This window comes from Bombina bombina, chromosome 2, assembly GCF_027579735.1.
Source record: "Bombina bombina isolate aBomBom1 chromosome 2, aBomBom1.pri, whole genome shotgun sequence".
Taxonomy (NCBI): Eukaryota; Metazoa; Chordata; class Amphibia; order Anura; family Bombinatoridae; genus Bombina; species Bombina bombina.
Genome location: NC_069500.1, coordinates 765,066,592 through 765,093,273, shown reverse-complemented (window position 1 = coordinate 765,093,273; position 26,682 = coordinate 765,066,592). Strand labels below are relative to the sequence as shown.

The 26,682-nt window shown below is 38.7% G+C and overlaps 1 protein-coding gene across 2 annotated transcripts in view; it reads right to left on the bottom strand.

Moving 5' to 3' along the window:
* CHERP (calcium homeostasis endoplasmic reticulum protein) overlaps positions 1-26,682 on the bottom strand; it is a 102,356-nt gene that overhangs the window by 49,349 nt on the left and 26,325 nt on the right. The window contains exons 8-14 of one of the 2 annotated variants that reach the window (XM_053702900.1): positions 26,333-26,606; positions 26,041-26,219; positions 24,714-25,140; positions 12,189-12,427; positions 11,873-12,006; positions 3,251-3,337; positions 2,921-3,070 (exon numbers count right to left, since the gene is read on the bottom strand). In XM_053702900.1, the coding sequence (XP_053558875.1) occupies positions 2,921-3,070; positions 3,251-3,337; positions 11,873-12,006; positions 12,189-12,427; positions 24,714-25,140; positions 26,041-26,219; positions 26,333-26,606 (1,490 nt within the window). The remainder of the gene's footprint in view (positions 1-2,920; positions 3,071-3,250; positions 3,338-11,872; positions 12,007-12,188; positions 12,428-24,713; positions 25,141-26,040; positions 26,220-26,332; positions 26,607-26,682) is intronic. The other variant, XM_053702902.1, reaches the window with a different exon arrangement.

Genomic DNA, 26,682 nt, shown 5'->3' with positions numbered 1-26,682 from the left:
TTCATAGGTTGGGTCAGATAACAGATTAACAACTTCATGTGTCTCCTTTCAGTAAAGCTGAGAGGAGACCCATGAGATCGTTAATCTGTTTAACGCTACTAAAACAAGTCCATTTGTCAGTACAGTCTTACTTAGCCTGTCTGTGTAAAATATCCTGGCAGTCTGCAGACCAGTCTAAACTAATAGCTTAGCAAATGTGAAACGTCTCCTGCAAACTGCCGGAGACTTTAGAACATGAATCTTAACAGATAAGCTGACAGGCGACAGCTTACAACATTTTTAAGTAAACTAAAATGAGGCTCCCACCTTGTTAGGTTTGTTAACGGCAGGCAGCAGCAGAGAAGTTTTTTTCTAACAAGCGATCATGTCAGCAACATGCCTAGTAAGACTCTGAGATAAACCCCCAGCTTGAAATAAATTCAGAGTGGCCACTCCCAGATTTGGCAATTACTACTGCACCAGTGCACTGCCCTCTCTACAGAAGCCCGCGCAGGCTGTTACAATTGCTGTATGTGGCCCCTGCTGCAGCACCCCCGCTGGCCACTATTAAATTTTTTTTAAACTAAATCAACACCTACCTTACAACATTGTTGGAGCTTTGAGGCGAGCCATTTTAAAGGGAGCAGTGCTGATGGGCCCCCCACAAGTGGCAGACCTTTGCAATCGTGGAAGTTACGCCCCTGGTTTTGCGCCGCCGACCAAGCTCCTCCTCCCCTCACTGTGACACTGACATCACATGGCTCCTGCCGCACAGCTAAATCTGTGCGGTTAGGAAGATATAGGAGCTGGGTTGGGGGCGGCGCTACTAGCACTAAGAAATAAGTGCTCTGGGCTTGAAGCCTATACTTCTATGTATCGCACGTGCGATAGATAGAAGTATAGGCATTTAAGGAAGGTTAAGCCATGTAATAAAAGTCCCACTCTCCAAGTAAAAAAAGTTTAAAATTTGACTGCAACATTTTGGGTTGATTAAATATAATTTTCCAATAGTGGTGTTATTGGAAAAATTATATTTATTTAGCCAAAAAGTAGGTTTTTTTTGTTTTGTGTTTTTTCCTCTCAGCAGGGGTCAGGGCTCTCATGGGGGTTCACGTGCGACTGTGAACATATAGAGGAGCCTCCACTGCCCACAGGTATTCATCACACGCCAAACCAGGAAGTAGGGGAGTCCTGCATGAGACGCAGTGTTGGTGAAGTATTGCACACCGGAGCTGTGGTTTACATACTGCGTCTGGATCGCAGAACGGAAGGAAGCGGTCTACCTCGCTGGGACATTGGCGGTGGTGAGTCTAATCCGGCAGAAGGGTGATTTTGTCCCCTACTCCACAACAGCGGATGCCAGGATTTTACAGAGAAAGGGTGTGTACAAGCTGTTAGAGATAATTTGCTGCCGGGCACAACATTTGCCTATTATTGACACTGTATGTACATATTGAATCTCTGGGGCACCGAGCTACATATATTCCTCAGACTAATGAGAATGATATGCTAGGGAAGTTTCTTATTGTTTATTTTGATTTCAGTAGCTCTCATCCTATTGGCTGGCTGATTTGAATAATCAAATCAGCCAATAGGAATGCAAGGTACGCCATTTTGAAACGGCTACCTTGCATTAAAGCTTTAGTGTACGTCGGGGACCGTATGAAGAGGACGCCAGGCGCTGCCGGGATGAAGATAGAAGACGCCCCCGCGATGGATGAAGATGTCGCAGCCTGGATGAAGACTTCTCGCCACCTGGATGGAGATGGATGTCCGGATTTCAGAAACCGTGAGTAGAAATTCTGGGGTTAGTGTTAGGTATTTTTTTATTTTTAGGATGTTTTTTTTTTCTTTTTTTCAGATTAGGGTTTGGGCAATTTGAAAAAGAGCTGAATGCCCATACAAATGCCCCTTTAGGGGCAATGGGTAGCTTAGTTTTTTTTTTAGAGTTAGGTTTTACTGTTGGGGGGGGACTTTGTATTTTTTTTTTATAGGTAAAAGAGCTGTTTAACTTAGGGCAATACCCTACAAAAGCTTTTTTTATTGTTATAGGGCTATTAGATTAGGTGTAATTGTTTTTATTTTTGATAATTTTATTTATTATTTTTTGTAAGCTTAGTGTTTTTTATTTTTCGTAATTTAGTGTTAATAGGTTTATTTAGTTGCGGAGATGTGGGGGCCAGCGGTTTAGGGGTTAATAGGTTTATTTAGTTGCGGAGATGTGGGAGGCCGGATGTTTAGGGATAATAGGTTTATTTTTTTGGCGGCAATGTCGGGGTGCGGCGGAATAGGGGTGTTTAGACTTGGGATTTATGTTAGGTTTAAACGTAGACATCAATGGGGCTGCGTTACAGAGATTTTTTTCTAACACTCTCTCCCCATTAATGTCTATGGGGGAAAGCGTGCACTAGCACGTCAAAGCAGCCCTTGGCTTTGCGCGGTATGGAGCTTAACGCCACCATATCACACGCACAAGGAGGCTTTTCAGTAACTCGTAATGGCAGAGCTATGAAGAGTGAAATAACGCAACTTTTTTGGTGTTCGTTTCGCACCCTGTTTAGGGCAAAACTCGTAATCTAGGTTAAAGAGTTAGGCTGAAGTACAGGTTGTTGTAGCAGACATCAAAAAACATATACAAAAAAAGGAAGCAACACATTTAAGATTAAATTCATTATCAGGCTTCAAGGAAAACTGTAAAAATAAAATAATAGAGTACTTTAAAGTACAAAAATGTTGGTGTATTCCTATTCCCCAAAAATATCCATGTTTCAGTTGTTACAGGAAATAAAAGTCAAAACTTTATTTAAAAAAATAATTAAAAAACGAAAAAACCAAACAAAACTAAATATAACACCAAACAAAAATGTCTAACACCTTTTTGTCCTATAGACCATAATCTTATTTCTCTTTATTCTGATTTGCAAAATGTTATGTATTTTACCTGGATCTGGAACGGGAGTAGGACCTGGACCGAGAACCAGACCTTGAGCGTGACCCAGAATAGGATCGTGAGGATTTAGAAGATCTGGAACGTGACCGCGAAGAGGAATTACCACGACTTTTTGATCTACTGTTGGATCTTGAGGACCTGCTAGAGAATTTAATAGATTTATGTATTGCAACTATAGTTTTATCCATTGTAACTGAATGGCAATATTTATACATATGTACGTGCTTTCTGGTATGCAGTATGGTAAAAGCCATTCACTGCAGCGCTACTTTCATGTGAGGTCAGCAGTCGTGATGGAATTAACATTTGTTTTATGCCTACCTGTTTCTCTTTTCCTGCCCCTTCCTTCTGCGAGCCCTCATTTTAGCTCGGAAAAATTCATAGAGACCATTCTGCTCCCATCCTTCACTGCATGAAGCATAACATAAAATAATTAACGCAATCAAACACTTTGGTACAAATTCCTTTCAGAATGACCATGCAGTCATAAATTTCTGCATGAATAAATTAAACAATGTTCACTTAGAGAGGATAACAGTATTGTAAGGGAGTACACATTTCAAAAACCCCTAAAGGGACAAACTCACAACAATCAAGCACCGATTAATGATTCAGATAGAGGGTGCAATTTTAAGCAACTTTATAATTTACTCCTATTATCAATTTTTCTTTGTTCTCTTTGTTTCTTTATTTGAATGTAAGCTTAGGAGCCGGCCCATATTTGGTTCAGCACCTTGGTAGTGCTTGCTGATTGGTGTCTAAATGCAGCCACCAATCAGCAAGTGCTACCCAGGTAATGGCCCAAAAACAGGCCAGCTCCTAAGCTTACATTCTTGCCTTTTCAAATAAAGATAATAATAATAAAGATAGCAAGAGAATGAAGAAAAATTAATAGGAGTAAACTAGAAAGTTGCTTAAAATTGAATGCTCTATCTGTGCATGTATAAATACACACACACACACACACACACACACACATATATATATATATATATATATATATATCAAAGTTCAGTATTTGCACTCTCACCAACTCTCCACAACTGCCAGGGTGCTCTCAGGAGTATGTAGTAGATAAATGATTCAAAGCACTCTCTGGACTTCTGACAACAAAGACAAAATTTATTGTGATAGTGACGTTTCGGGACCAAACCTGTCCCTTCTTCTGACAGTCAAACACTGCAAAACTCAAACTTAAATAGGCCATACAGACCCTCCCCTGTATTGCTACCAATCACAGGTAAGCATGTGCAAAAGTGAAGACCACACCAAAAATAAGGTGTGGACAAGTGATAGTGTATCTTGTGTAATTATGAATGTGTATAACATAAAAACAACTAAAAGATCATTATTAATATAATCCTCATGTGTACTAGTAACCATTGATCATAATAGTTAAATTACAAAGTCATATTAATGCAAATTTACATACTACATATTAAAGATTCACCCCTTCAAAGTGCTCAAAAATGGATTCAACCACTATTCAGTGGAACCACCCCTCTTCATTGATAGGTGTAAATCTACAGTCACCATTCAACTATATACTAAGTTTATTTGGATCATCAAAATAGAAAACCAAGCTATTTCTTATTGCTGTACCTTCATAGCACCTAAATGTGAGGTATCACTAAGCAAAAAACACAAAACAATTTCCTTAAAAGCAATTTATACAAGCTTGCGATCACATCGTAATCTAATGCTGCTGTCATCATAACAATGCTTGACACACCTCCTACTCTCATAGGTCAAGCATACACACTCCCTCTCAATCTCTTTATGTGATGGGAAATAGACAGACTAAAGCTGACAAATCCTTATTTGTTCAAATGGCCGCATCACAAGGAGCGCTCCAATCCCAAGCCGTTTCTTACTTGCACAATACCAATGTGCCCTGTGTTATCAGATCGCAGCTAGGGACAAACGTCCGCGAGCACTCCCCTCAAGATCGCACAGGTCGAGTGTTACCGTCTGAGCTAGAGACCAAGTGCACTCCCACAGCAATCAACAACTGACGCACTAGCAGCGCATATCCCATAGGGTATTCATAGATTGTACCAAATTACCATAACCATACAGGCCGTACGGTCAGGTCGCAGCTAAAGGCAACTGTCATCCTGACACCTGAAGCCACACCCCTCACGTTCTCATAGGTCAATAGCCATCATCGCTTATCACCACAATCGCAAGCTGTAGTGTCGCCGAATAAAGACAACCAAACCCTCAATAGATCAAATCCCTAGGTTATTCATCAAGACCCAAATATTAAGTGCTTGTACAACGTATATGTAACCATAATGTGAGCTTGAATAAACCGTCATCACCTATCCTAATAATTTAAGCGCCTCACACCCCCATGTCAAATCTGAATAGCAAGTAGTCTCAGTCACACTGATAGTCCCAAAGGCAAATGATATATAGTAACACTGGTATCCTTCAGCATAAACTCCTATCTTAGTGGTCACGGGCACCACACCCCCATAATAGACAGAAGTACACAAATGATGTCTCAGCATCATATGTCTTATGCTCAAATAAAAAACTTTCTGTTAGGATGTGTAGTTCCCATATTTTGCATATTAGCTACTACTACAAAGATCAGAGGTACAAAGTGACGTCCCAGCTTTGTCGCAGTGATTATACTCAGCCACATGCCTCATATTAGATTGTGTAGTTCCCATATGTTACATATTAACTACAACCAGACCAGCATACATATGTATGTATACGCTATCATACCCAAATCTTTATAGTCTAAGACGGACCTCGTCATTAGAACAGTGATGGGTAATATCAAACAAATATATAAGCGCCAAAAAAATATATATAATAATAGATATAAGCACCCGAAAATTACAAACACCTAAAAATTAATAAAGATGCAGAATGTAAGACTATAGGTAAATACAGCTTCATTACAAATACTATTCAGCCTATGTAGATCCATTCCCAAATGGATGTTCCAGGCCTAGAGACAATTCAAAAATATATGTGACAATCCAATCTAAGAGAAGCCATTTGTATGAGGGGGCAAACCATCAATACATTGGTCAAATCAAGTCCCAGATCCACAATTGAGCACTACAAGAGAGTGAATCTAATATATCGAGCTGATCAGGCTCTACTCAATATGAAAGTGTGAACAAAGGTGGTGTGGTGTAAAATATCCCGTGTTATATGGTGAAATGAAAAATAGGAAAAGCTAACATTACACATACAAAATTAAAATTAAAATAAAAGCACAAGTGTCTACTGTAAACTGCCAAAACAATGGGATAAACCATGCATACATGGCCCCAATGGCTGATAATAAACTAAATGGATAAAGCTAAAAGTTAAATATTATTAAATAAGAGGCAACAAACGACTAGGACATTATTTTCACTCCTAAACATATATAAAATAAATCAGGACTCTCATTTGGTAGTTGGATCCATGTACTAGCCCAAGAATGCTTGCCAACCAGATTGTATATTGAGGCCTCTGGGCACCAATGTACCCAATTCATGAATCCAGCGAGCCTCCTTTTGGAGCAGAATCTTCGCTCTATTTCCACCCCGTCTCAGTGGTGGCACGTGATCGATCAGGCGAAACCTGAGATCAGTGACTGAGTGGTTACTGTCAAGAAAATGTCGTGCCACAGGTTGTCCGGATTTTCCACTGTCAAGTGCAGCTCTAATACTTGAACGGTGGTTCGCCATTCGAGTTCTGGCATCATCAGTAGATTTCCCAATATAAAATTTCCCACATGGGCAATTGAGGAGGTATATAATATGTGTAGTAGTACATGTTAGGAACCAGTTGATCTTATACTTTTTCTTTTTTTCGGGGTGTTGAAACATATTTCCAGTGTGCATACTGTTACATGTGACGCAACTTAAACACTTAAAGCACCCATTTTTCTTCTTAAGCCATGATTGCTTTTCCATAATTGGGGAAATATCCGTTTTCATAAGGCGGTCTCGTAAACTTCGCCCTCTTCTGTAAGATAATCTTGGTGCCCTCCACTGCTTGAATGGTAAGTTACTATCTGTTTCAATAATCTTCCACTCATCTTTAATGGCTCTCAGGATCAGATACTGATCTGGTGAATAAGTTGTGACGAAGGTCATCTGTTTTTCAGCCTCACTCCTAGTGGCCTTAACCTCCACCTGGTTGGTACCATCACAGATGGCTAGTAGTTCTTTCTTCTTATATCCTCTTTGTGTGAATCTCTCCGTCATCTCTGTCAACTGGAGACGACATAAATCACCATCAGTATTATTTCTCCTGACCCTCTGATATTGGGCTTTAGGTATATTCTTGATGAGTGAAGGTTGGTGACAGCTTCTGGCATGTAGTACAGTATTCCGATCCGTACTCTTTCTGTACAGTGTAGTTCCAAGTGCGCCATTCTTCTTGAATACTCTTACGTCCAAATAATCAACAGTATCTTTATTGGCCACATACTGGAACCTGATGGTACTTTCCATGGTATTAAGTGTTTGTATCCATTGACTCAAAGATTCTTCGTCCCCTCTCCAGACAAGGAACAGATCGTCTATATACCTACAATAAAAATAGATTGATGGATTTTCATAGACGTTCATCAAAGTTGTTTCATACTCCTCCATAAATAGATTCGCCAGCGATGGGGCCACATTCGATCCCATCGCTGTTCCTGCAATTTGTAGGTAGAAGGTGTTGTTGAATCTAAAGTAGTTCTTTTCAAGGCACATAGAAAGGAGGTCAATCAGGATATGCTCTGGTGGGCCAACATAGGGCATTCGCCTTAATGCTTTTGCTACTGCTGTTATTCCTGCGGAGTGGGGAATGACCGTGTATAGACTTGAGACATCCATGGTAACAAGTAGATCAGTTTCACTAATATCTTTCAAAGAGATGATATTTTGTATGAATGTTGTAGAATCCTGAATGGGTGGTAATAGAGCGAAGATTCTGCTCCAAAAGGAGGCTCGCTGGATTCATGAATTGGGTACATTGGTGCCCAGAGGCCTCAATATACAATCTGGTTGGCAAGCATTCTTGGGCTAGTACATGGATCCAACTACCAAATGAGAGTCCTGATTTATTTTATATATGTTTAGGAGTGAAAATAATGTCCTAGTCGTTTGTTGCCTCTTATTTAATAATATTTAACTTTTAGCTTTATCCATTTAGTTTATTATCAGCCATTGGGGCCATGTATGCATGGTTTATCCCATTGTTTTGGCAGTTTACAGTAGACACTTGTGCTTTTATTTTAATTTTAATTTTGTATGTGTAATGTTAGCTTTTCCTATTTTTCATTTCACCATATAACACGGGATATTTTACACCACACCACCTTTGTTCACACTTTCATATTGAGTAGAGCCTGATCAGCTCGATATATTAGATTCACTCTCTTGTAGTGCTCAATTATGGATCTGGGACTTGGTTTGACCAATGTATTGATGGTTTGCCCCCTCATACAAATGGCTTCTCTTAGATTGGATTGTCACATATATTTTTGAATTGTCTCTAGGCCTGGAACATCCATTTGGGAATGGATCTACATAGGCTGAATAGTATTTGTAATGAAGCTGTATTTACCTATAGTCTTACACTCTGCATCTTTATTAATTTTTAGGTGTTTGTAATTTTCGGGTGCTTATATCTATTATTATATATATTTTTTTGGCGCTTATATATTTGTTTGATATTACCCATCACTGTTCTAATGACGAGGTCCGTCTTAGACTATAAAGATTTGGGTATGATAGAGTATACATACATATGTATGCTGGTCTGGTTGTAGTTAATATGTAACATATGGGAACTACACAATCTAATATGAGGCATGTAGTTGAGTAGAGGATGTGGCTGAGTATAATCACTGCGACGAAGCTGAGACATCATTTGTGTACTTCTGTCTATTATGGGGGTGTGGTGCCCGTGACCACTAAGATAGGAGTTTATGCTGAAGGATACCAGTGTTACTATATATCATTTGCCTTTGGGACTATCAGTGTGACTGAGACTACTTGCTATTCAGATTTGACATGGGGGTGTGAGGCGCTTAAATTATTAGGATAGGTGATGACGGTTTATTCAAGCTCACATTATGGTTACATATACGTTGTACAAGCACTTAATATTTGGGTCTTGATGAATAACCTAGGGATTTGATCTATTGAGGGTTTGGTTGTCTTTATTCGGCGACACTACAGCTTGCGATTGTGGTGATAAGCGATGATGGCTATTGACCTATGAGAACGTGAGGGGTGTGGCTTCAGGTGTCAGGATGACAGTTGCCTTTAGCTGCGACCTGACCGTACGGTCTGTATGGTTATGGTAATTTGGTACAATCTATGAATACCCTATGGGATATGCGCTGCTAGTGCGTCAGTTGTTGATTGCTGTGGGAGTGCACTTGGTCTCTAGCTCAGACGGTAACACTCGATCTGTGCGATCTTGAGGGGAGTGCTCGCGGACGTTTGTCCCTAGCTGCGATCTGATAACACAGGGCACATTGGTATTGTGCAAGTAAGAAACGGCTTTGGATTGGAGCGCTCCTTGTGATGCGGCCATTTGAACAAATAAGGATTTGTCAGCTTTAGTCTGTCTATTTCCCATCACATAAAGAGATTGAGAGGGAGTGTGTATGCTTGACCTATGAGAGTAGGAGGTGTGTCAAGCATTGTTATGATGACAGCAGCATTAGATTACGATGTGATCGCAAGCTTGTATAAATTGCTTTTAAGGAAATTGTTTTGTGTTTTTTGCTTAGTGATACCTCACATTTAGGTGCTATGAAGGTACAGCAATAAGAAATAGCTTGGTTTTCTATTTTGATGATCCAAATAAACTTAGTATATAGTTGAATGGTGACTGTAGATTTTCACCTATCAATGAAGAGGGGTGGTTCCACTGAATAGTGGTTGAATCCATTTTTGAGCACTTTGAAGGGGTGAATCTTTAATATGTAGTATGTAAATTTGCATTAATATGACTTTGTAATTTAACTATTATGATCAATGGTTACTAGTACACATGAGGATTATATTAATAATGATCTTTTAGTTGTTTTTATGTTATACACATTCATAATTACACAAGATACACTATCACTTGTCCACACCTTATTTTTGGTGTGGTCTTCACTTTTGCACATGCTTACCTGTGATTGGTAGCAATACAGGGGAGGGTCTGTATGGCCTATTTAAGTTTGAGTTTTGCAGTGTTTGACTGTCAGAAGAAGGGACAGGTTTGGTCCCGAAACGTCACTATCACAATAAATTTTGTCTTTGTTGTCAGAAGTCCAGAGAGTGCTTTGAATCATTTATCTACTATATATATATATATATATATATATATATATATATATATATATATATATATATATATATATATATATATATATATATATATATATATATATATATATATATAAAATAATAATAATAATAATAATAATAATGATGATGTGAAGATTCCACAATTAATGTCGACATTAATGTTTTTAAAGTACCAAAAAACATTATTTCTATTTTATTTTACATGTTCTGAAGCATATATAGCCGATCACAGTTCAGTCTAAGCAACAACAAAAAAAATTTATTAGCAAAGACAAAATTCCTCAATATGAAGTTTCTTACGAAACCCTGTAAAATCTCAGTCTCTTGGCACTGGGCAAGGATATTGCAAGTAGGACTGCAAATCTCACAATAATTTACTATGCAATTCAAAATGCCATCAATCACTAAGTTATACTAATAAATCAACATTTTGAAATGGTTTTTGTTTTAAATTTTTGTCCTTCGATTGAAAATTTAAATGTATTAAAATTTCCTTTTTAACTTTTATTTTACTATCACATTAAAATAAGGTATGTACTCATTAGATGATGTTGGTGTGTTGAGATAAAATTCGAACTTTACCTAACAATGTTTAGTTAACGTACACGTTAACTAGTTTACACATTATCTAATTAAAGTGCAGAAGGCATTTTTCCTTTTTCAACTTTAACTGAAAGGTACCGGTAATGTTACCTAGGGAATCTGCACATTAACTGTATTTCTAACTTTAGCTGTAACATATATATTACACACAGACATATATTGTTAGCCATATTATACATTTTTTAACACCTCTTCAAAAGCCTGGTGGAATCCATGTTCCGGTTATCTTTTTCTGTGGCCAATTAGGGACAGGTAAATTAATCTCTCATCTAACCAATTACTGTGCAAAATGCAGAAGGCTCAGGAGGGAAATATGCCCAAGGGGACATGAAAGTCAAAATTAAATTTTCCTGGTTCAGGTAGAGTATGTAATTAAAAGTGACTTTCCGATTTACATTGGTTATCAAATTTACCCCTTCTTGAAGGGCTTACTTAGGTAGGCTGAAGGGCAGCAATGCACTACTGAGAACTAGCCGATGATCGGTGGCTACACACATTTGCCTCTTGTCAATGGCTCATCAAATATGTTCAGCTAGGTCCCAGTAGTGCATTGTTGCCCTGGAGCTGCCTTTGCAGGGGATAAACACAGTTATATGCAAATAATAGCGCAAAAAAAAAAAAATTCTAACATTAGAATTATTTCTTTTTGCACCGTTATGTCCTTATAAGTATGATGAGAGTCTGGCCTTTCAGGATGGAGAGGAGCAAGCACAATTTTCAGAGGTGTTTTACAGCATAAGCAGGCAAAATAAATAATGTAGTGAGTGACTGTTTTAAAAAAATTGCTCTGGAGAAACAGTTTTTTTAAGCTATAATCTTTTTTGTCTTTACCATAGAGGAATAGTACTATCAATCTATTATTCCTGCTACTATTGATTAATGTAAAAACTCAAACTCTGTTTTAAGTTACTGAAAGTTATTATTGCAACGTACCTACATTTACTAATATAGTTCATAATAATAAATGAGAGACTGTATGCTCAATTCCATGCGCCATAGCAAATACGTTTTTTAACCTCACCTGTTCCGTGGTCTGTCATGTGAGGGTGGGCTGTAAAAGGCTTCAACAGCAGCCAGTAATCTCTCACTAGGTGGCATTGGGGGAGGAAGGCGAATATCTTTGGGATCAAGAGGTTTGTATTCATGGTCTTCCAGCTGCCAAAAGAAGGGCGTAAGTAATAAGTCAAAATTAAATTCATTCAGTAACCCATAAAAACACATGCAGAGGAGAAATTAAAAAAAAAAACTGACAGCTAAGTCGGGGTATAACATGCCCCCCCCCCACCACCCCAAGTAGATACACAGACAGGCTCAAAATCTCCTCTGTACTCGGTTACCTTCACCAAAGGAGCCATCAAGCCAGCAGGAAGGTCAAAGTAAGGTACATTGGGGACCAGGCTGGGGTCATCATGGTTGACATGTGGGGGTCCCTGTCTGCGCATATGAGGGGGTTGTCCATTAAATCCGTGAGGAGGTGGGCCAAAGTCCTGGTGCTGTGGCCCGCCCCATGGAGGGTGCTCATTCATATTGGGATGTGGCATTCTGTGACCCTGGTGATGGTGAGGTGGGCCTATGTCTAAGGAACAGAACAAAGCTGTAAATTAAATAACTGTAATAAGAAGGCAAGGCTTAAAAAGGGACATTGTACACTAGATTTTTCTTAGCACAAATATTTTGTAGATGATTTATAGAGCCCATCTGGGAGTGTGTTTGTAACAATGTATAGATTTGCTTATTTTTAAATAACATTGTCCTGATTTTCAGACTCCTAACCAATCCCTAAAGGTTTAGATGTATACTGATGCCAAAAGACTCCTGGTTGTGTAATGGGTCTTTTTATATGCAGGGGAGGAGGGGAGTGTGTGCTCTTCTTGCTTTCCAGTCCCTTTCAGTCGGTGTCCCATACTAACTTCATCAACAGTGCTAAACTGGGAGCTTCTAATACATTTCTAAATGTAGATAGATCAGTATCTGAGCATTATCGTCTTTATAGTAGTGTCTATTATATGCAGTTATGTGAAACTTGGTGTACACAGTTCCCTTTAACATATATTTTATTATTATACAATTTACTAGCTTTTATATAAAACAAAATGTGCCTGATTAGACTGCAATTTGAACATTCAAAAAAGTTTTGTTAGCCACAAACATATGAATTTGAGTACTTAAAAGGGACAGTCAGTACAAAATAAACGTTCATGATTCAAATAGGGCATGTAATTTTAAACAACTTTCCAATTTACTTTTAGCACCAATTTAGTTTTGTTCTCTTGGTATTCTTATTTAAAAGCTAAAACCTCGGTAGGCTCATATGCTAATTTCTTAGACCTTGAATGCATTTTGTCAGTTTTTCACCACTAGAATGTGTTAGTTCATGTGTTTCATATAGATAACATTGAGCTCACGCACATGAAGTTACCTAGGAGTCAGCACTGATTGGCTAAAATGGAAGTCTGTCAAAATAACTGAAATAAGGGGGCCTTTTGCAGAGGCTTGGATACAAGGTAATTACAGAGGTAAAAAGTGTATTATTATAACCGTGTTGGTTAAGCAAGACGGGGGAATGAGTAATAAAGGGATTATCTTTTTAAAAATTTTACATTGGTATAAACTGTTACTGGTGGTCTGGGTACAACTGAACGAGTTCCAGTCACAAAAATACATATCTGACCTACCTAAATTGGTGGCATTTTTACTGGACCATTTCCATTTTTTTAATTTAAATTATGATTTTGCAAAAGTAGAGGTTTTTTTCTGGAGAGATCTGACATTAAAGGGACACTGTACCCAAAAAAATTCTTTTGTGATTCAGATTGAGCATGAAATTTTAAGCAACTTTCTAATTTACTCCTATTATCAAATTTTCTTCATTCTCTTGGTATCTTTATTTGAAATGCAAGAATGTAAGTTTAGATGCCGGCCCATTTTTGGTGAACAACCGGTGTTGTCCTTGCTGATTGGTGGAAAAATTCATCCACCAATAAAAAAGTGCTGTCCAGAGTACTGAAACCAAAAAAAAAGCTTAGATGCCTTCTTTTTCAAATAATGATAGCAAGAGAACGAAGAAAAATTGATAATAGGAGTAAATTAGAAAGTTGCTTAAAATTGCATGCTCTTTCTGAATTACAAAAGAAAAAATTTGGGTACAGTGTCCCTTTAAGCATGTGTAGAGCCTATTGCTCATTACCAGGGCTTTGGACAGAATAAATATTCCAAGAAAAAAAATAATAACTTCATCAGATATTAAAGGGACATGAAGCCCATGATTCAGAGAGAGGATACATTTTTTTTTTTTTAACAACTTTTTAATGTTCTTCTATTACCAAATTTGCCTCATTCTCTTGTTCTCATTTACTAAAGGAGCAGCAATTCACTACTGGGAACTAGATGAACACATTGGGTGAGCCAATGACAAGAGGCATATATGTGAAGCCACAAATCAGCAGCTAGCTTCCAGTACTGCACTGCTGCTCCTGAGACTACCTAGGTATGATTTTCAATAAAGTGTATCAAGAGAACAAAGCTAAATATATAACAGAATTAAACTGGAAACTTGTTTAAAAAGTACATGCCCTGTCTGAATCAAAAAGATGTCAATTTTGTTTACTGCCAGCTGCGGAGTATAAAATGAATGGGTAATTGTTCCTTAAAGTTTATTTTTGTACATGAAATAGCCGTTTTTGTACTTATAAATCAGTACCCAATCATTAGTTTAGCTTACGGAGAGAGCAGACCATATACACACACACACACACACAAAGCCTCCACTTAGAGGTACTAAAATATCAAAACAAATTTACATTTTTCTTTATCTCCCACCCCACCATTAAGAGGTAGATATCTTCTGCAGTCTCTTTTTTAAATAAACTTTTTTGTACATCAGATTCTGTTTATAGCTTGGAAATCGGAAACTTTCCAGTAAAGGGATAGTGTAAAATGTTCTCCTTTTTGTGTTCCCAGTTATCCATTTTATCAGACCAGAGCAGGAGTGAGCTACATTGAGTGTAATGGCGTGATCGGGCCGGGCTGTGACTAGACAGCTGCCCAAATGCGCTCAGTGAAAAAAAAAAAAAACAGACCCGCTCAGTAGAGCAAGGAGCGGCGGTCTGAGAAATCCTTCTTTATAATAAAATATCAGCTGCAATATTATGTTGAATTAAGTAAGCTCCATGCACCAGCATTTTAAACAAAGCCCTTGCTCAGACAGCCTAAGGTGTATCATCGCGTAATCATTCAGTTGCTGACATGATACAAGCCCCACTGGCTCTCTTCAGTAATTCAAATGATGGTGCATTCAAAATAAGTAGCTATGCTTCACATGCACTTGCAGAGAACAATTCTAATATAAAACAGTGATAACCTTTAATGGAGACATTTTTGCCAATACAGTATATGAATATTGTAAATATGTTTCTATTCAATTCAGCAATTCATCTAAGTGCATTTCAGCTTTAACAGAATGTTCTTTGAAGTTCTAATTCGATTATATCATTTTTTTTTCTCCAATATATGTTGCATACATTTTCATGAAATCAATTCACATTAAATTTTGCAATTCATATGTTCTTTGGATAGCTTAAAAAGGGACAGGAAACCCTAAAATGTTCTTTCACGATTCGGATAGAACATATAATTTTAAACCGCTATCAAATGAACTTCTATTATAAAATGTGCTTTATTCTCTTGCCATTCTTTGCTGAAGGAACAACATTGCACTACTGGCAGCTCTCTGAACACATCTAGTTAGCCAATCACAAGAGACAAGAAACAACTGTGTGCAGGCACCAATCACCAGCTAGATTCCACTAGTGTGCGTATTCATTTTCAACAAGGGATACCAAGAGAACAAAGCACATTTGAAAATAGAAGTTATTTTAAAACGGTCTAAAAAAAGGAAATTTATGCTTACCTGATAAATTTCTTTCTTTTACGATACGACAAGTCCACGGATTTCATCCTTACTTATGGGATAACGCCTCCTGTTTAGCAGGAAGTGGCAAAGAGCACCACAGCAGAGCTGTATTATATAGCTCCTCCCTTCCACCTCCAGTCATTCGACCGAAGTTAGGAAGAGAAAGGAAAAGCCAAGGTGCAGAGGTGACTGAAGTTTAACAAAAATAAAAACCTGTCTTAGAAAAACAGGGTGGGCCGTGGACTCGTCGTATCGTAAAAGAAATAGATTTATCAGGTAAGCATAAATTTCCTTTTCTTTTACAAGATACAACGAGTCCACGGATTTCATCCTTACTTATGGGATACAATAACAAAGCTATAGGACATGGATGAAAGGGGAGGGCCAAGACAGGAACCTAAACGGAAGGCACCACTGCTTGAAGAACCTTTCTCCCAAAAATAGCAGAATAACAGAAGAATCGTTTTTAAATGCCCATGAGGAAGCCACAGCCCTAGTGGAATGAGCCGTAATTCTTTCAGGAGGCTGCTGTCCAGCAGTCTCATATGCCAGACGGATGATACTCCTCGACCAAAAAGAAAGAGGTAGCCATAGCTTTCTGGCCCCTACACTTTCCAAAAAAAACAACAGATAATGAAGATGATTGACAAAATTCTTTAGTCGCCTGCAAGTAAAACTTTAGGGCACAGACCACGTCCAAGTTATGCAACAGACGCTCCTTCTTAGAAGAAGGATTAGAACATAATGAAGGAACAACAATTTCCTGATTAATATTCTTATTAGAAACAACCTTAGGAAGGAAACCAGGTTTGGTACGTAAAACAACCTTATCAGAATGGAAGATAAGTTAAGGCGAGTCAGATTGTAACGCTGAAAGCTCAGAAACTCTACGAGCAGAAGAAATAGCACCAAAAATAACACCTTCCAAGATAACAACTTAATATCTATGAAATGCATGGGTTCAAACGGAACCCCTTGAAGAACATTAAGAACTAAATTCAAACTCCAGGGTGGAGCAAGTGGTCTAAACACAGGCTTGATTCTGGTTAGAGCCTGACAAAAAGACTGAACGTCTGGAACATCTGCCAAACGTTTGTGTAGTAAAATTGACAAAGCAAAGATTTGTCCCTTTAAGGAACTTGCTGATAACCCTTTCTCCAATCCTTCTTGGAGAAAAGACAGAATCCTGGGAATCCTAACCCTACTCCATGAGTAGCCCTTGGATTCGCACCAATAAAGATATTTACGCCATATCTTATGGTAGATCTTTCTAGTAACAGGCTTACGTGCTTGAATCAAAGTATCAATGACCAAATCAGAGAACCACTGCTTAGATAAAATCAAGCGTTCAATCTCCAGTCAGTTGCAGAGAAACTAGATTTGGATGTTGGAAGGGTCCCTGAATGAAAAGGTCCTGCCTCAATGGAAGCTTCCACGGTGGCAGAGAGGACATGTCTACTAGATCGGCATACCAAGTCCTGCGAGGTGGAAACACATAAGCTAGATTGAACGACCAAGGCACCGCCAAGGCATCTATCAGTTCGGCCTGAGGATCCCTTGACCTGGATCCGTATCTTGGGAGCTTGGCATTCTGGCGAGACGCCATCAGATCCAATTCCAGTCTGCCCTATCTGAGAATCAGAGTGGCAAAGACCTCCGGATGGAGTTCCCACTCCCCCGGATGAAACGTCTGTCTGCTTAAAAAGTCAGCTTCCCAGTTGTCCACTCCTGGGATGTAGATTGCTGATAGATAACAAGAGTGAGCCTCCGCCCACCGAATTATCCTGGATACTTCTGTCATCGCTAAGGAACTTCTTGTTCCTCCCTGATGATTGATGTAAACCACAGTCAAGATGTTGTCCGACTGAAAATAAATGAATTTGGCCGAAGCCAACTGAGGCCAAGCCTGAAGCGCATTGAATATTGCTTTCAATTCCAGAATATTGATTGGAAGAGACGACTCCGGCTGAGTCCACACACCCTGAGCCTTCAGGGCTTTCCAGACTGCACCCCAACCTAGCAGGCTGGCGTCCGTTGTCACTATCACCCATGAGGGTCTGCAGAAGCACGTCCCTTGAGACAGATGATCCGGCGACAACCACCAAAGAAGAGAGTCTCTTGTCTCCTGATCCAGATCTATCTGAGGAGACAGATTTGCATAATCTCCATTCCACTGTCTGAGCATGTTAAGTTGTAGCAGTCTGAGATGAAAACGAGCAAACGGAATGATGTCCATTGCCGCCACCATCAATCCAATTACCTCCATGCACTGAGCCACTGATGGCCGAGGATTGGACTAAAGGGCTCGGCATGTATTCAGAATCTTTAACTTTCTGACCTCCGTCAAGAAAATTTTCATGGATATGGAATCTATCAGTGTTCCCAAGAAGGGAACCCTTGTCTGCGGAATTAGTGAACTCTTTTCTAGATTCACCTTCCACCCGTGAGTCCTCAGAAAGGACAGAACCATGTCTGTAAGAGACTTTGTCAGATGGAAAGACAACGCCTGAATCAGAATATTGTCTAGATAAGGCGCCACTGCAATACCCCGCGGCCTGAGAACCGCCAGAAGGGACCCTAGAACCTTTGTGAAGATCCTGGGTGCTATGGCCAACCCGAAGGGAAGAGCCACAAACTGAAAATGTTTGTCCAGGAAGGCAAACCTTAGGAACTGATGATGATCCTTGTGGATAGGAATATGAAGGTATGCATCCTTCAAGTCCACGGTAGTCATATATTGACCCTCCTGGATCATTGGTAAAATTGTTCGAATAGTCTCAATCTTGAAGGATGGGACTCTGAGAAAACTTGTTTAGACTCTTGAGACCTAAAATGGGTCTGAACGTTCCCTCTTTTTTGGGAACCACGAAAAGATTCGAGTAAAACCCCTGCCCCTGTTCCAGTATTGGAACGGGACAAATTACTCCCATAGTAGAGAGGTCTCTTACACAGCGTAAGAAAGAGAGGTCTCTTACACAGCGTAAGAACGCCTCTCTTTTTATCTGGTCTACAGACAATCGTGATAGAAGAAACCTCCCCCTTGGGAGAGAATTTTTGAATTCCAGTTGATACCCTTGAGACACGATCTCCAGTGTCCAGGGGTCCTTAACATCTCTTACCCAAGCCTGGGCAAAAAGAGAAAGTCTGCCCCCTACTAGATCCAGTCCCGGATCGGGGGCCGCCCCTTCATGCTGTCTTGGGAGCAGCAGTGGGCTTCTTGGGTTGTTTACCTTTGTTCCAAGCCAGGTTGGGTCTCCAGACAGTCTTGGCTTGCGCAAAATTCCCTTTAGCGGAAGAAGCGGGGACTCCTTTGAAGTTCCCCTCAGTTTAGCTGCTTTATCCTGAGGTAGGAGATGACCCTTACCTCCCGTAATGTCAGAAATAATTTCTTTCAAGTCAGGCCCGAATAGGGTTTTCCCTTTGAAAGGAATAGCCAAAAGCTTTGACTTCGATGACACATCAGCAGACCAAGACTTTAACCATAACGCTCTACGCGCTAAAATGGCTGCATTCTTAGCCGCCAACTTGGCAATCTGAAAGGCGGCGTCCGTAATAAAAGAATTAGCCAGCCTAAGCGCCTTAATTCTATCCAGAATTTCCTCTAAATGAGTCTCAGTCTTAAGGGACTCTTCTAAGGCGTCAAACCAGAAAGCCGCCGCAGTGGTAACTGGTACAATGCAGGCTGTCGGTTGTAAAAGGAAACCCTGATGAATAAATAACTTTTTTAGAAGAACCTCCAATTTCTTATCCATAGGGTCTTTGAAAGCACAACTGTCCTCAATAGGAATAGTTGTACGCTTAGCCAGGGTAGATATAGATCCCTCCACCTTAGGGACTATTTGCCAAGAGTCCCGAATAGTGTCATATATGGGATACATTTTCTTAAAATTAGGAGAAGGTGAGAACGGGATACAGCGAGCATGAGTAAGAGTGGCAACACTCGAAACGTCGCTGTTTTATGTCTGTAACCTAACAGAAAATAAAGGAATTTGAGAAAATAGTGCTGTGGACAAGACTGTTTGTACTACTGAGGGTACATCGGAAATAGCCAACAAAGCATCAGAGGTCGCAGTATTCAAATTGACTTCTGTACTGCTGCGTTTGCCCTGTAACACTGGCAACTTAGATAACACCTCTGTAAGGGTAGATGACATAACTGCAGCCATATCCTGCAGAGTAAATGAAGTAGACGCGGTTGAAGAACCCGGCGTCGCTTGAATGGGCGTTAAAGCTTGTGACGCATGGGGAGAAAGTAGCGGCATACCATGATTCTCATCAGACTGAGAAGCATCCTTAGACACACTTTCCTTAAAGAAAATCTGCCCTTTACATTGTAAGGCCCTTTCAGTACATGAGGGACAAAAAGTAAGAGGGGGTTCCACAATGGCATCTAAACACATAGAACAAGTAGTTTCCTCAAGTTCAGACATGTTAAACAAACAGACTAGCAATAGCAGTAATAGTTGGTCTAACTCAATATATCTAGCTCTGAAGCCAAATTACATAAAAAAAAAAATAAAAAAAAAAAAAAAAAATGTATCTAACTAAAACGAGTACTGCGCCTTTAAAATAATAAAAGCGCAACAATTTTTCTGTGATTAGCAAAATAGCGTTTGCGGTAATAAAAAATGCCCTTATGTGTTCAAATAGACTTTACAATATTGCACCGCTTGTTTGGCAAGATATTTATCAACTTTTATGAAGTTTATTAATTTTATCAACACTTAAGGCCTCTGCACCTCGCCATAGCTCTGCTGTGGCGCCTACCTGCCCCCAGATCACACTGCTTCGTTTTAGATAGCGATCCTAAGTCCCTCTGTACCCTTGGAGTACAAATTAACTTGGGCCCCACCAGAGCTCAGGACCGTGCTGCTTGTTCCGGATGAAATAGGCCCCGCCCACCGTGGGTGTACTCGAGCCTCACTGATGCCCGCATGGGCCGAAAACCAAAAATTGTCAGCTATATCAACCTAAATGATAAAAACGCCATGTGCCCCTCATCATACACTCTTTAACAATAAAAGTGCCAAAAAAACCCCATAATAAAGCCCTCTCTCAGACCTGTTATTTTGATGACCCAAAAACACCAGCCCATGGACAGCAAACCGCATCTCCCAGCGTCAGCCCACATATGAATAAGTGAAAATCAAACACACTGATAATATCATTATAAAAAAAGGGGATACAGGAACACCATGTTCATATCTATAGTGCTTACAGAGTATCCCTCCCCAGTTAGGGAAAAATGTCAGCCTGTTCTGATGTAACAAGTCTCCCCAGAAACAAATGACTGAACATACCTCAATGCTGCTTGTAGCATGACATGGTTCTCCACACTGAAGATATCTCTTTACACTACCTTCAACTGCTCAGTGGAAAACCAACCGGATCTTAGATAATGTTTGCCAAGATCATTAGCATCAGGGCAGAAAAATAAGATGTCTCCACTCCTCCTAGGGATTAAGTGACTGATGATTTCTCCCTGAGAAAAATAGTACTCACTGGCACCATTTTAAAACTTCTTGATTGAAGGATCTAAACGAGCACCTCACTTCACCTCTTCCTATCACTAACACAGGCAAAGAGAATGACTGGAGGTGGGAGGGAAGGGAGGAGATTATATATATATATATATATATATATAGCTCTGCTGTGGTGCTCTTTGCCACTTACTGCGCGAACAGGAGGCACAACTATAAAGAATAATATGCACAGATACTGCTATAATAATCCAGTATAAATCATTTTAAAAATTTAGAAGCTCACAGTTTAGCACTGTTGAAAAGGTTAGCTGTAACACCCACTGAGAGTGGTTGTATAGCAAAAAATAGACACTCCCCCTCTTCCCTTTCCTCTGCATATGAAAAGACCCTTTACACAAACAGGAGCAAGCTGGAGTAGGTAGCTGACTGTATTCACATAAAACTTTGGGGCTTGTTTAGGAGTCTAAGAATCAGAGCAATGTTATTTAAAAATAAGCAAAACTATACATTGTTACAAAAACACACCCAGATGAGCTATATAAATGGATCTTCTACTAAACATTTATGCAAAGAAAAATCTAATGTATAATGTCCCTTTAAGCGAAAATTAGTTAAAAAAATGTTTCCAACGTTTGTTGCACACATAATTAAATCATGATAACCATATATCTCACAGCGCTTCAACCAATAAAATTCCTTCTAGCTCATAGGAATAGGGGTACCTAGCTATCCCTAAGCAAATACAGTTAAAATTATTCAAGGTCCAAGGAGCGCCTAATATACAAGGCTAAGGATTTGTGCTTAAAATAATGTCATTAAATTACCAACATAATTATACATAAATGCATATAGTTAAAAACAAAAACATGGATCCATGTGATTAAATAAATGGGGACAGTGCAATGTAGTCCTGTATGTACAATTGGTTACAATTGTGGTTAATAATGTCCAATTCTGATTATCTCCTTGATCCAACAAATAGGGATAAATATCAGCAGATCCTTGAGGGATAGTGAGTTCCTTATCAAAATGAGTGAAAATATGAATAATATGCAAAAAGTGCTAAAAAAATCTGGAAAAAAATTCTAAAAAATTGTGATAGTGAAAAATGTAAAAAAAATCAAAAATAAAATGAAATTGGGGGAAAAAAATATATATCCAAACAGTTGTGTAGTATTGAATTCCAAAAGAATGTTTATATATAGTGTGGTAATAGTCAGTGTCCAAGACTCAGTCCCCTAGAGTACCTTTTATTGATCCTGTGAACAAAACAAATATAACATGGTGCAATATTGCTGAAAAAATTGTAGATAAAATCATATGATGTCAATGCGTTTTGGCCCTTAGGCCTTTATTAAGACTATATCAGATATAGTCTTGATAAAGGCCTAAGGAAGGGCTTGGTGAGCTTCATTCTGATTTTTTCAACAATATTGCACCATGTTATATTTGTTTTGTTCACAGGATCAATAAAAGGTACTCTAGGGGACTGAGTCTTGGACAGAGACCGGATCTCCTTTCCATCTACATTTCCCAATTTTATTAATCCCACTCTGAGGATACACTACCAGGAAGGATTATAACAATCACCAATACTGACTATTACCACGATATAGATATATATATATATATATATATATATATATATATATATATATATATATATATATATATATATATATATATATATATATATATATATATATATAAACATTCTTTTGGAATTCAATACTACACAACTGTTTGGATATATATTTTTTTCACCCAATTTCATTTTATTTTTAATTTTTTCAGTATTTATCACAATTTTTTAGATTTTTTTTTGGAATTTTTTTTAGCACTTTTTACATATTGTTCATATTTTCACTAATTTTGATAAGGAACTCACTATCCCTCAAGGATCTGCTGATATTTATCCCTATTTTTTGGATCAAGGAGATAATCAGAATTGGACATTATTAACCACAATTGTAACCAATTGTAATTACAGGACTATATTGCACTGTCCCCATTTATTTAATCACATGGATCCATGTTTTTGTTTTTAACTGAATCTGTTTTTAACTATATGTATTTATGTATAATTATGTTGGTAATTAAATGACATTATTTTAAGCACAAATCCTTAGCCTTGTATATTAGGTGCTCCTTGGACCTCACATAATTAAATAAATTTATGTTAAATTATGCAATTAATTTGTGGTTTAGCTAGCTTAAGCAACATTCATAAATAACAAAAAATATTATAATATTTCAAATTATTACACTGCCCTCACCGGCAAAATATTTTGTGGAGAACGCTGCCGTGGCTTCACTAAGCTTTAAAACCACAATTCACAATAGGCTACAGGCTTTGAGCTGCAACTTTCCAGAAAATTGTTCATGCCCTTACCAACCACAATGGGCTCCATTTATCAATCATTTGGGGAATTCTCCTTTCTGTTCTCCTATCAGTTCTCCGCAGCTCTCCTTAGGAGAGGAGCACATGTGCGCCCATATTTATCATAAAAAAGTTGTTTTTTCTCCATGGGAATGCTGAGGAGAGCTGGGGAGAACTAATGATAAATTTCTCCAGTCGGATTAGTATCTTCTCCTTATTTATCACTAAAAATAAGCAACTATTCTCCATGTCAATCATATATAAACCAATAGAAATCTTTATACAGCCTTCCTAGTAGCTTTGTTAACGCCCCTCTTCAGCAAACTTTCATATAAGAAAATAGATCTACATTTTCATTGTTTTTGTGCTTCAATTTTAGTGCTTTTTTATATCTTATTTTTATGCCCCAATAGATATCATTTTTGTGCTATGTTATATATTATTTTGGTGCTCCATTATATATATTTTTTTTTACTCCATCATAAATTATTATTGCACTCCAATAACCATTATTATTGTGCTTTGGTATAGATAAGTTTTGCACCTTGTAGAGCCCTTTTTTTGTGTGTAACTGCTTCTACAACTGGTAGAGAATAGATTTCTAATGCTGTTCTCCACATTAACTATGGAGAACTTTAAGGTAGGAACTTGCAGGAGAACTTTCAGTCCTCCACAGGAGAATATAAATGATAAATTTGTAACTAGGAGAATTATGAGGAGAACTATATGAAATACGACTAAAAAGATCTAAGTTAACCCTTTTTTTGGAGAACATGTTCTCCAAGGAGAGTTAGAACAGAGTAGGAGAATTTTACAGTCAAACTTGCCCAATTTTAGGAGTATTTTTGAATGATAAATAGGAGAATTATTTCTCATGAGAACTTTTAGGAGAAAATATAGGAGAATTGGAATGATAAATAGAGCCCAATATGTTGCCTTCCAAGATCTGGCACATCAGTACACCACAAGCATGACCAAACCAAGTCGCTATAACCTATCTGAAGCAGATCTAATTATCTAGGTATTTTCATTCTTGATCCAATAAATCAACAAAAACAGTATTGATATTTAACAGGTGTTTCATTACCTGCAGGAAATTCTCCTTGTGGATAATCAAAACGATGGGGGAATGGTGGCCTCTCAAAAGGGTGGTGTGGGGGAAATTCTTCTTGCATGAAACGAGGAGGGAATCTGTTGAAATTGTGTGGGTGAGGAGGTTGGTTGAACTGGGGAGGGTGCTGCTGATGAGGGGGAAAAGGTCCTCTGAAGTGGGGGGGACGCTGCATGCGAAAATGAGGATCTCTTGGACCCCCACCTCCCCAGGGTGGCTGTTCACCCCAGGGGGCTTCAAATTGGTTATTCCAAGGGGGCTCCCTTTGGTTGTTCCAGGCAGGATCAGGTGGGTTATTCCAGTTGGGGTCCCTCTGCTCATTCCATATGCCCTCATGGCTATTGTTCCACGGTGGACAGGGAGGTGGGCCTGGGTGATGAGGAAAAGGTGGTTGCTCGCAAGGCTAAAGAAGAGATCCAATACATAAGAGCATGAAATTGTACCTCTTTATGTCAGGCAAACAGCATTTAAAATTAAAAGTAACTAATTCAAAATTTTTTGTAGAATTATTAATGGATTTTAAAACTTGAAGCACATGAATATAATTTCTAACAAAATCCTAAAAATAAAATGATACTACAATATGCCATGCCACAAATAAACTATATTAAAAAAAATGATCTGGGTTTAATCTACATATATCTATACAGAAAACCCCTCGTGTTCCTCATTTTTTGGGCAGCTCCTGCTCCTAAGCAGGACATAAATTTGTCAAGTTCTGCTCCAGGTAACCAACTTATAAGTAAGACTTCCAACTCTCATGTCAAATAACTAGTCCCTCCTAAATTAAAGGCTGAGCAACTACATGAATCTTTGTACGAAATCCACATTTCAGACAAGGCAACCGTTTAAAAAAACAACAAAGAACTTAATTCCGTTTTTGCCATTTGTTGTATTGAAGACACTAATAATCCATTGAAAATATATAAGCAAGCTCCTGAAAGTGTCCATATGCTGCTGCATGTCAAAAGACCTGGCATGGACAGAATACAACCGTGGCACCAGTATTATTACTATGATCCCTCTCTAATAATACATACAGCACACAAGTTCCCAATAAAACACTTCCCTAATCCTTTATTAAATGCTTCAGCCAGAAACATAGCAAATAAGTAGAAAGTTACACATCTTTAATAAGATATATATCCACTAGTCAACCACTATAAACATAAAATATATATCCATTAGAGAACAAGTGTAGACTAATATTCCAATAAAATAAATCTCAATAATGAAAACATCAGGTGATACTGTTTTGATAGACTGAAACACTTGTGATAATCAACCAACTCTATTTTCATACCTGTTGTTGTCCCCAAGGTGCCATAGGCTGTGGCTGATCAAACCAAGGAGGCTTGTTTGGTGGAATCTGTTCAAGAGGGACATTGCCCCGGGGTACTTCGTTAGCGGTGTCTTGCACATTAGTGGGCGGAGGCTCATATTCTGCTGATGTAGGCATTCCCATTGGTGGCTTCACATCATCTATGGGGCAGAAAGAAAAAGAAAGGGAAGAAAAGAGAAAACAAGGGGAACAAAAAGAATGGAATGGATTTTGGAAAGGAAAAAAAGGGATAGAATGAAAAGCTCACTCTAACCTGGTGGAGGCACTTGGACAGGTGGAGGGGCAGGAGCTGGTGCTGGAGCTACTACTTCTGGGATGGGCTCCATTACTGGGATCTGAATTTGTTGCTGCTGCTGTTGTTGCTGCTGCTGCTGCTGTTGTTGTTGTTGCTGTTGTTGTTGCTGTTGTTGTTGTTGCTTTATACTGGCCACAAATTCTTCATGTTGAGTTTTCAGGGTCTGGATCTGCTGCTGGAAAGCCATTAGTACGGGCTGCACAACAGTAGCATACTCAGCTAGCAATGCAGCCTGTAAAAGGAATAAGACAAAAACAAGCATGACTGACCACAGGGAATTAAAGCTGCACAAAGAAAATATAAAACTG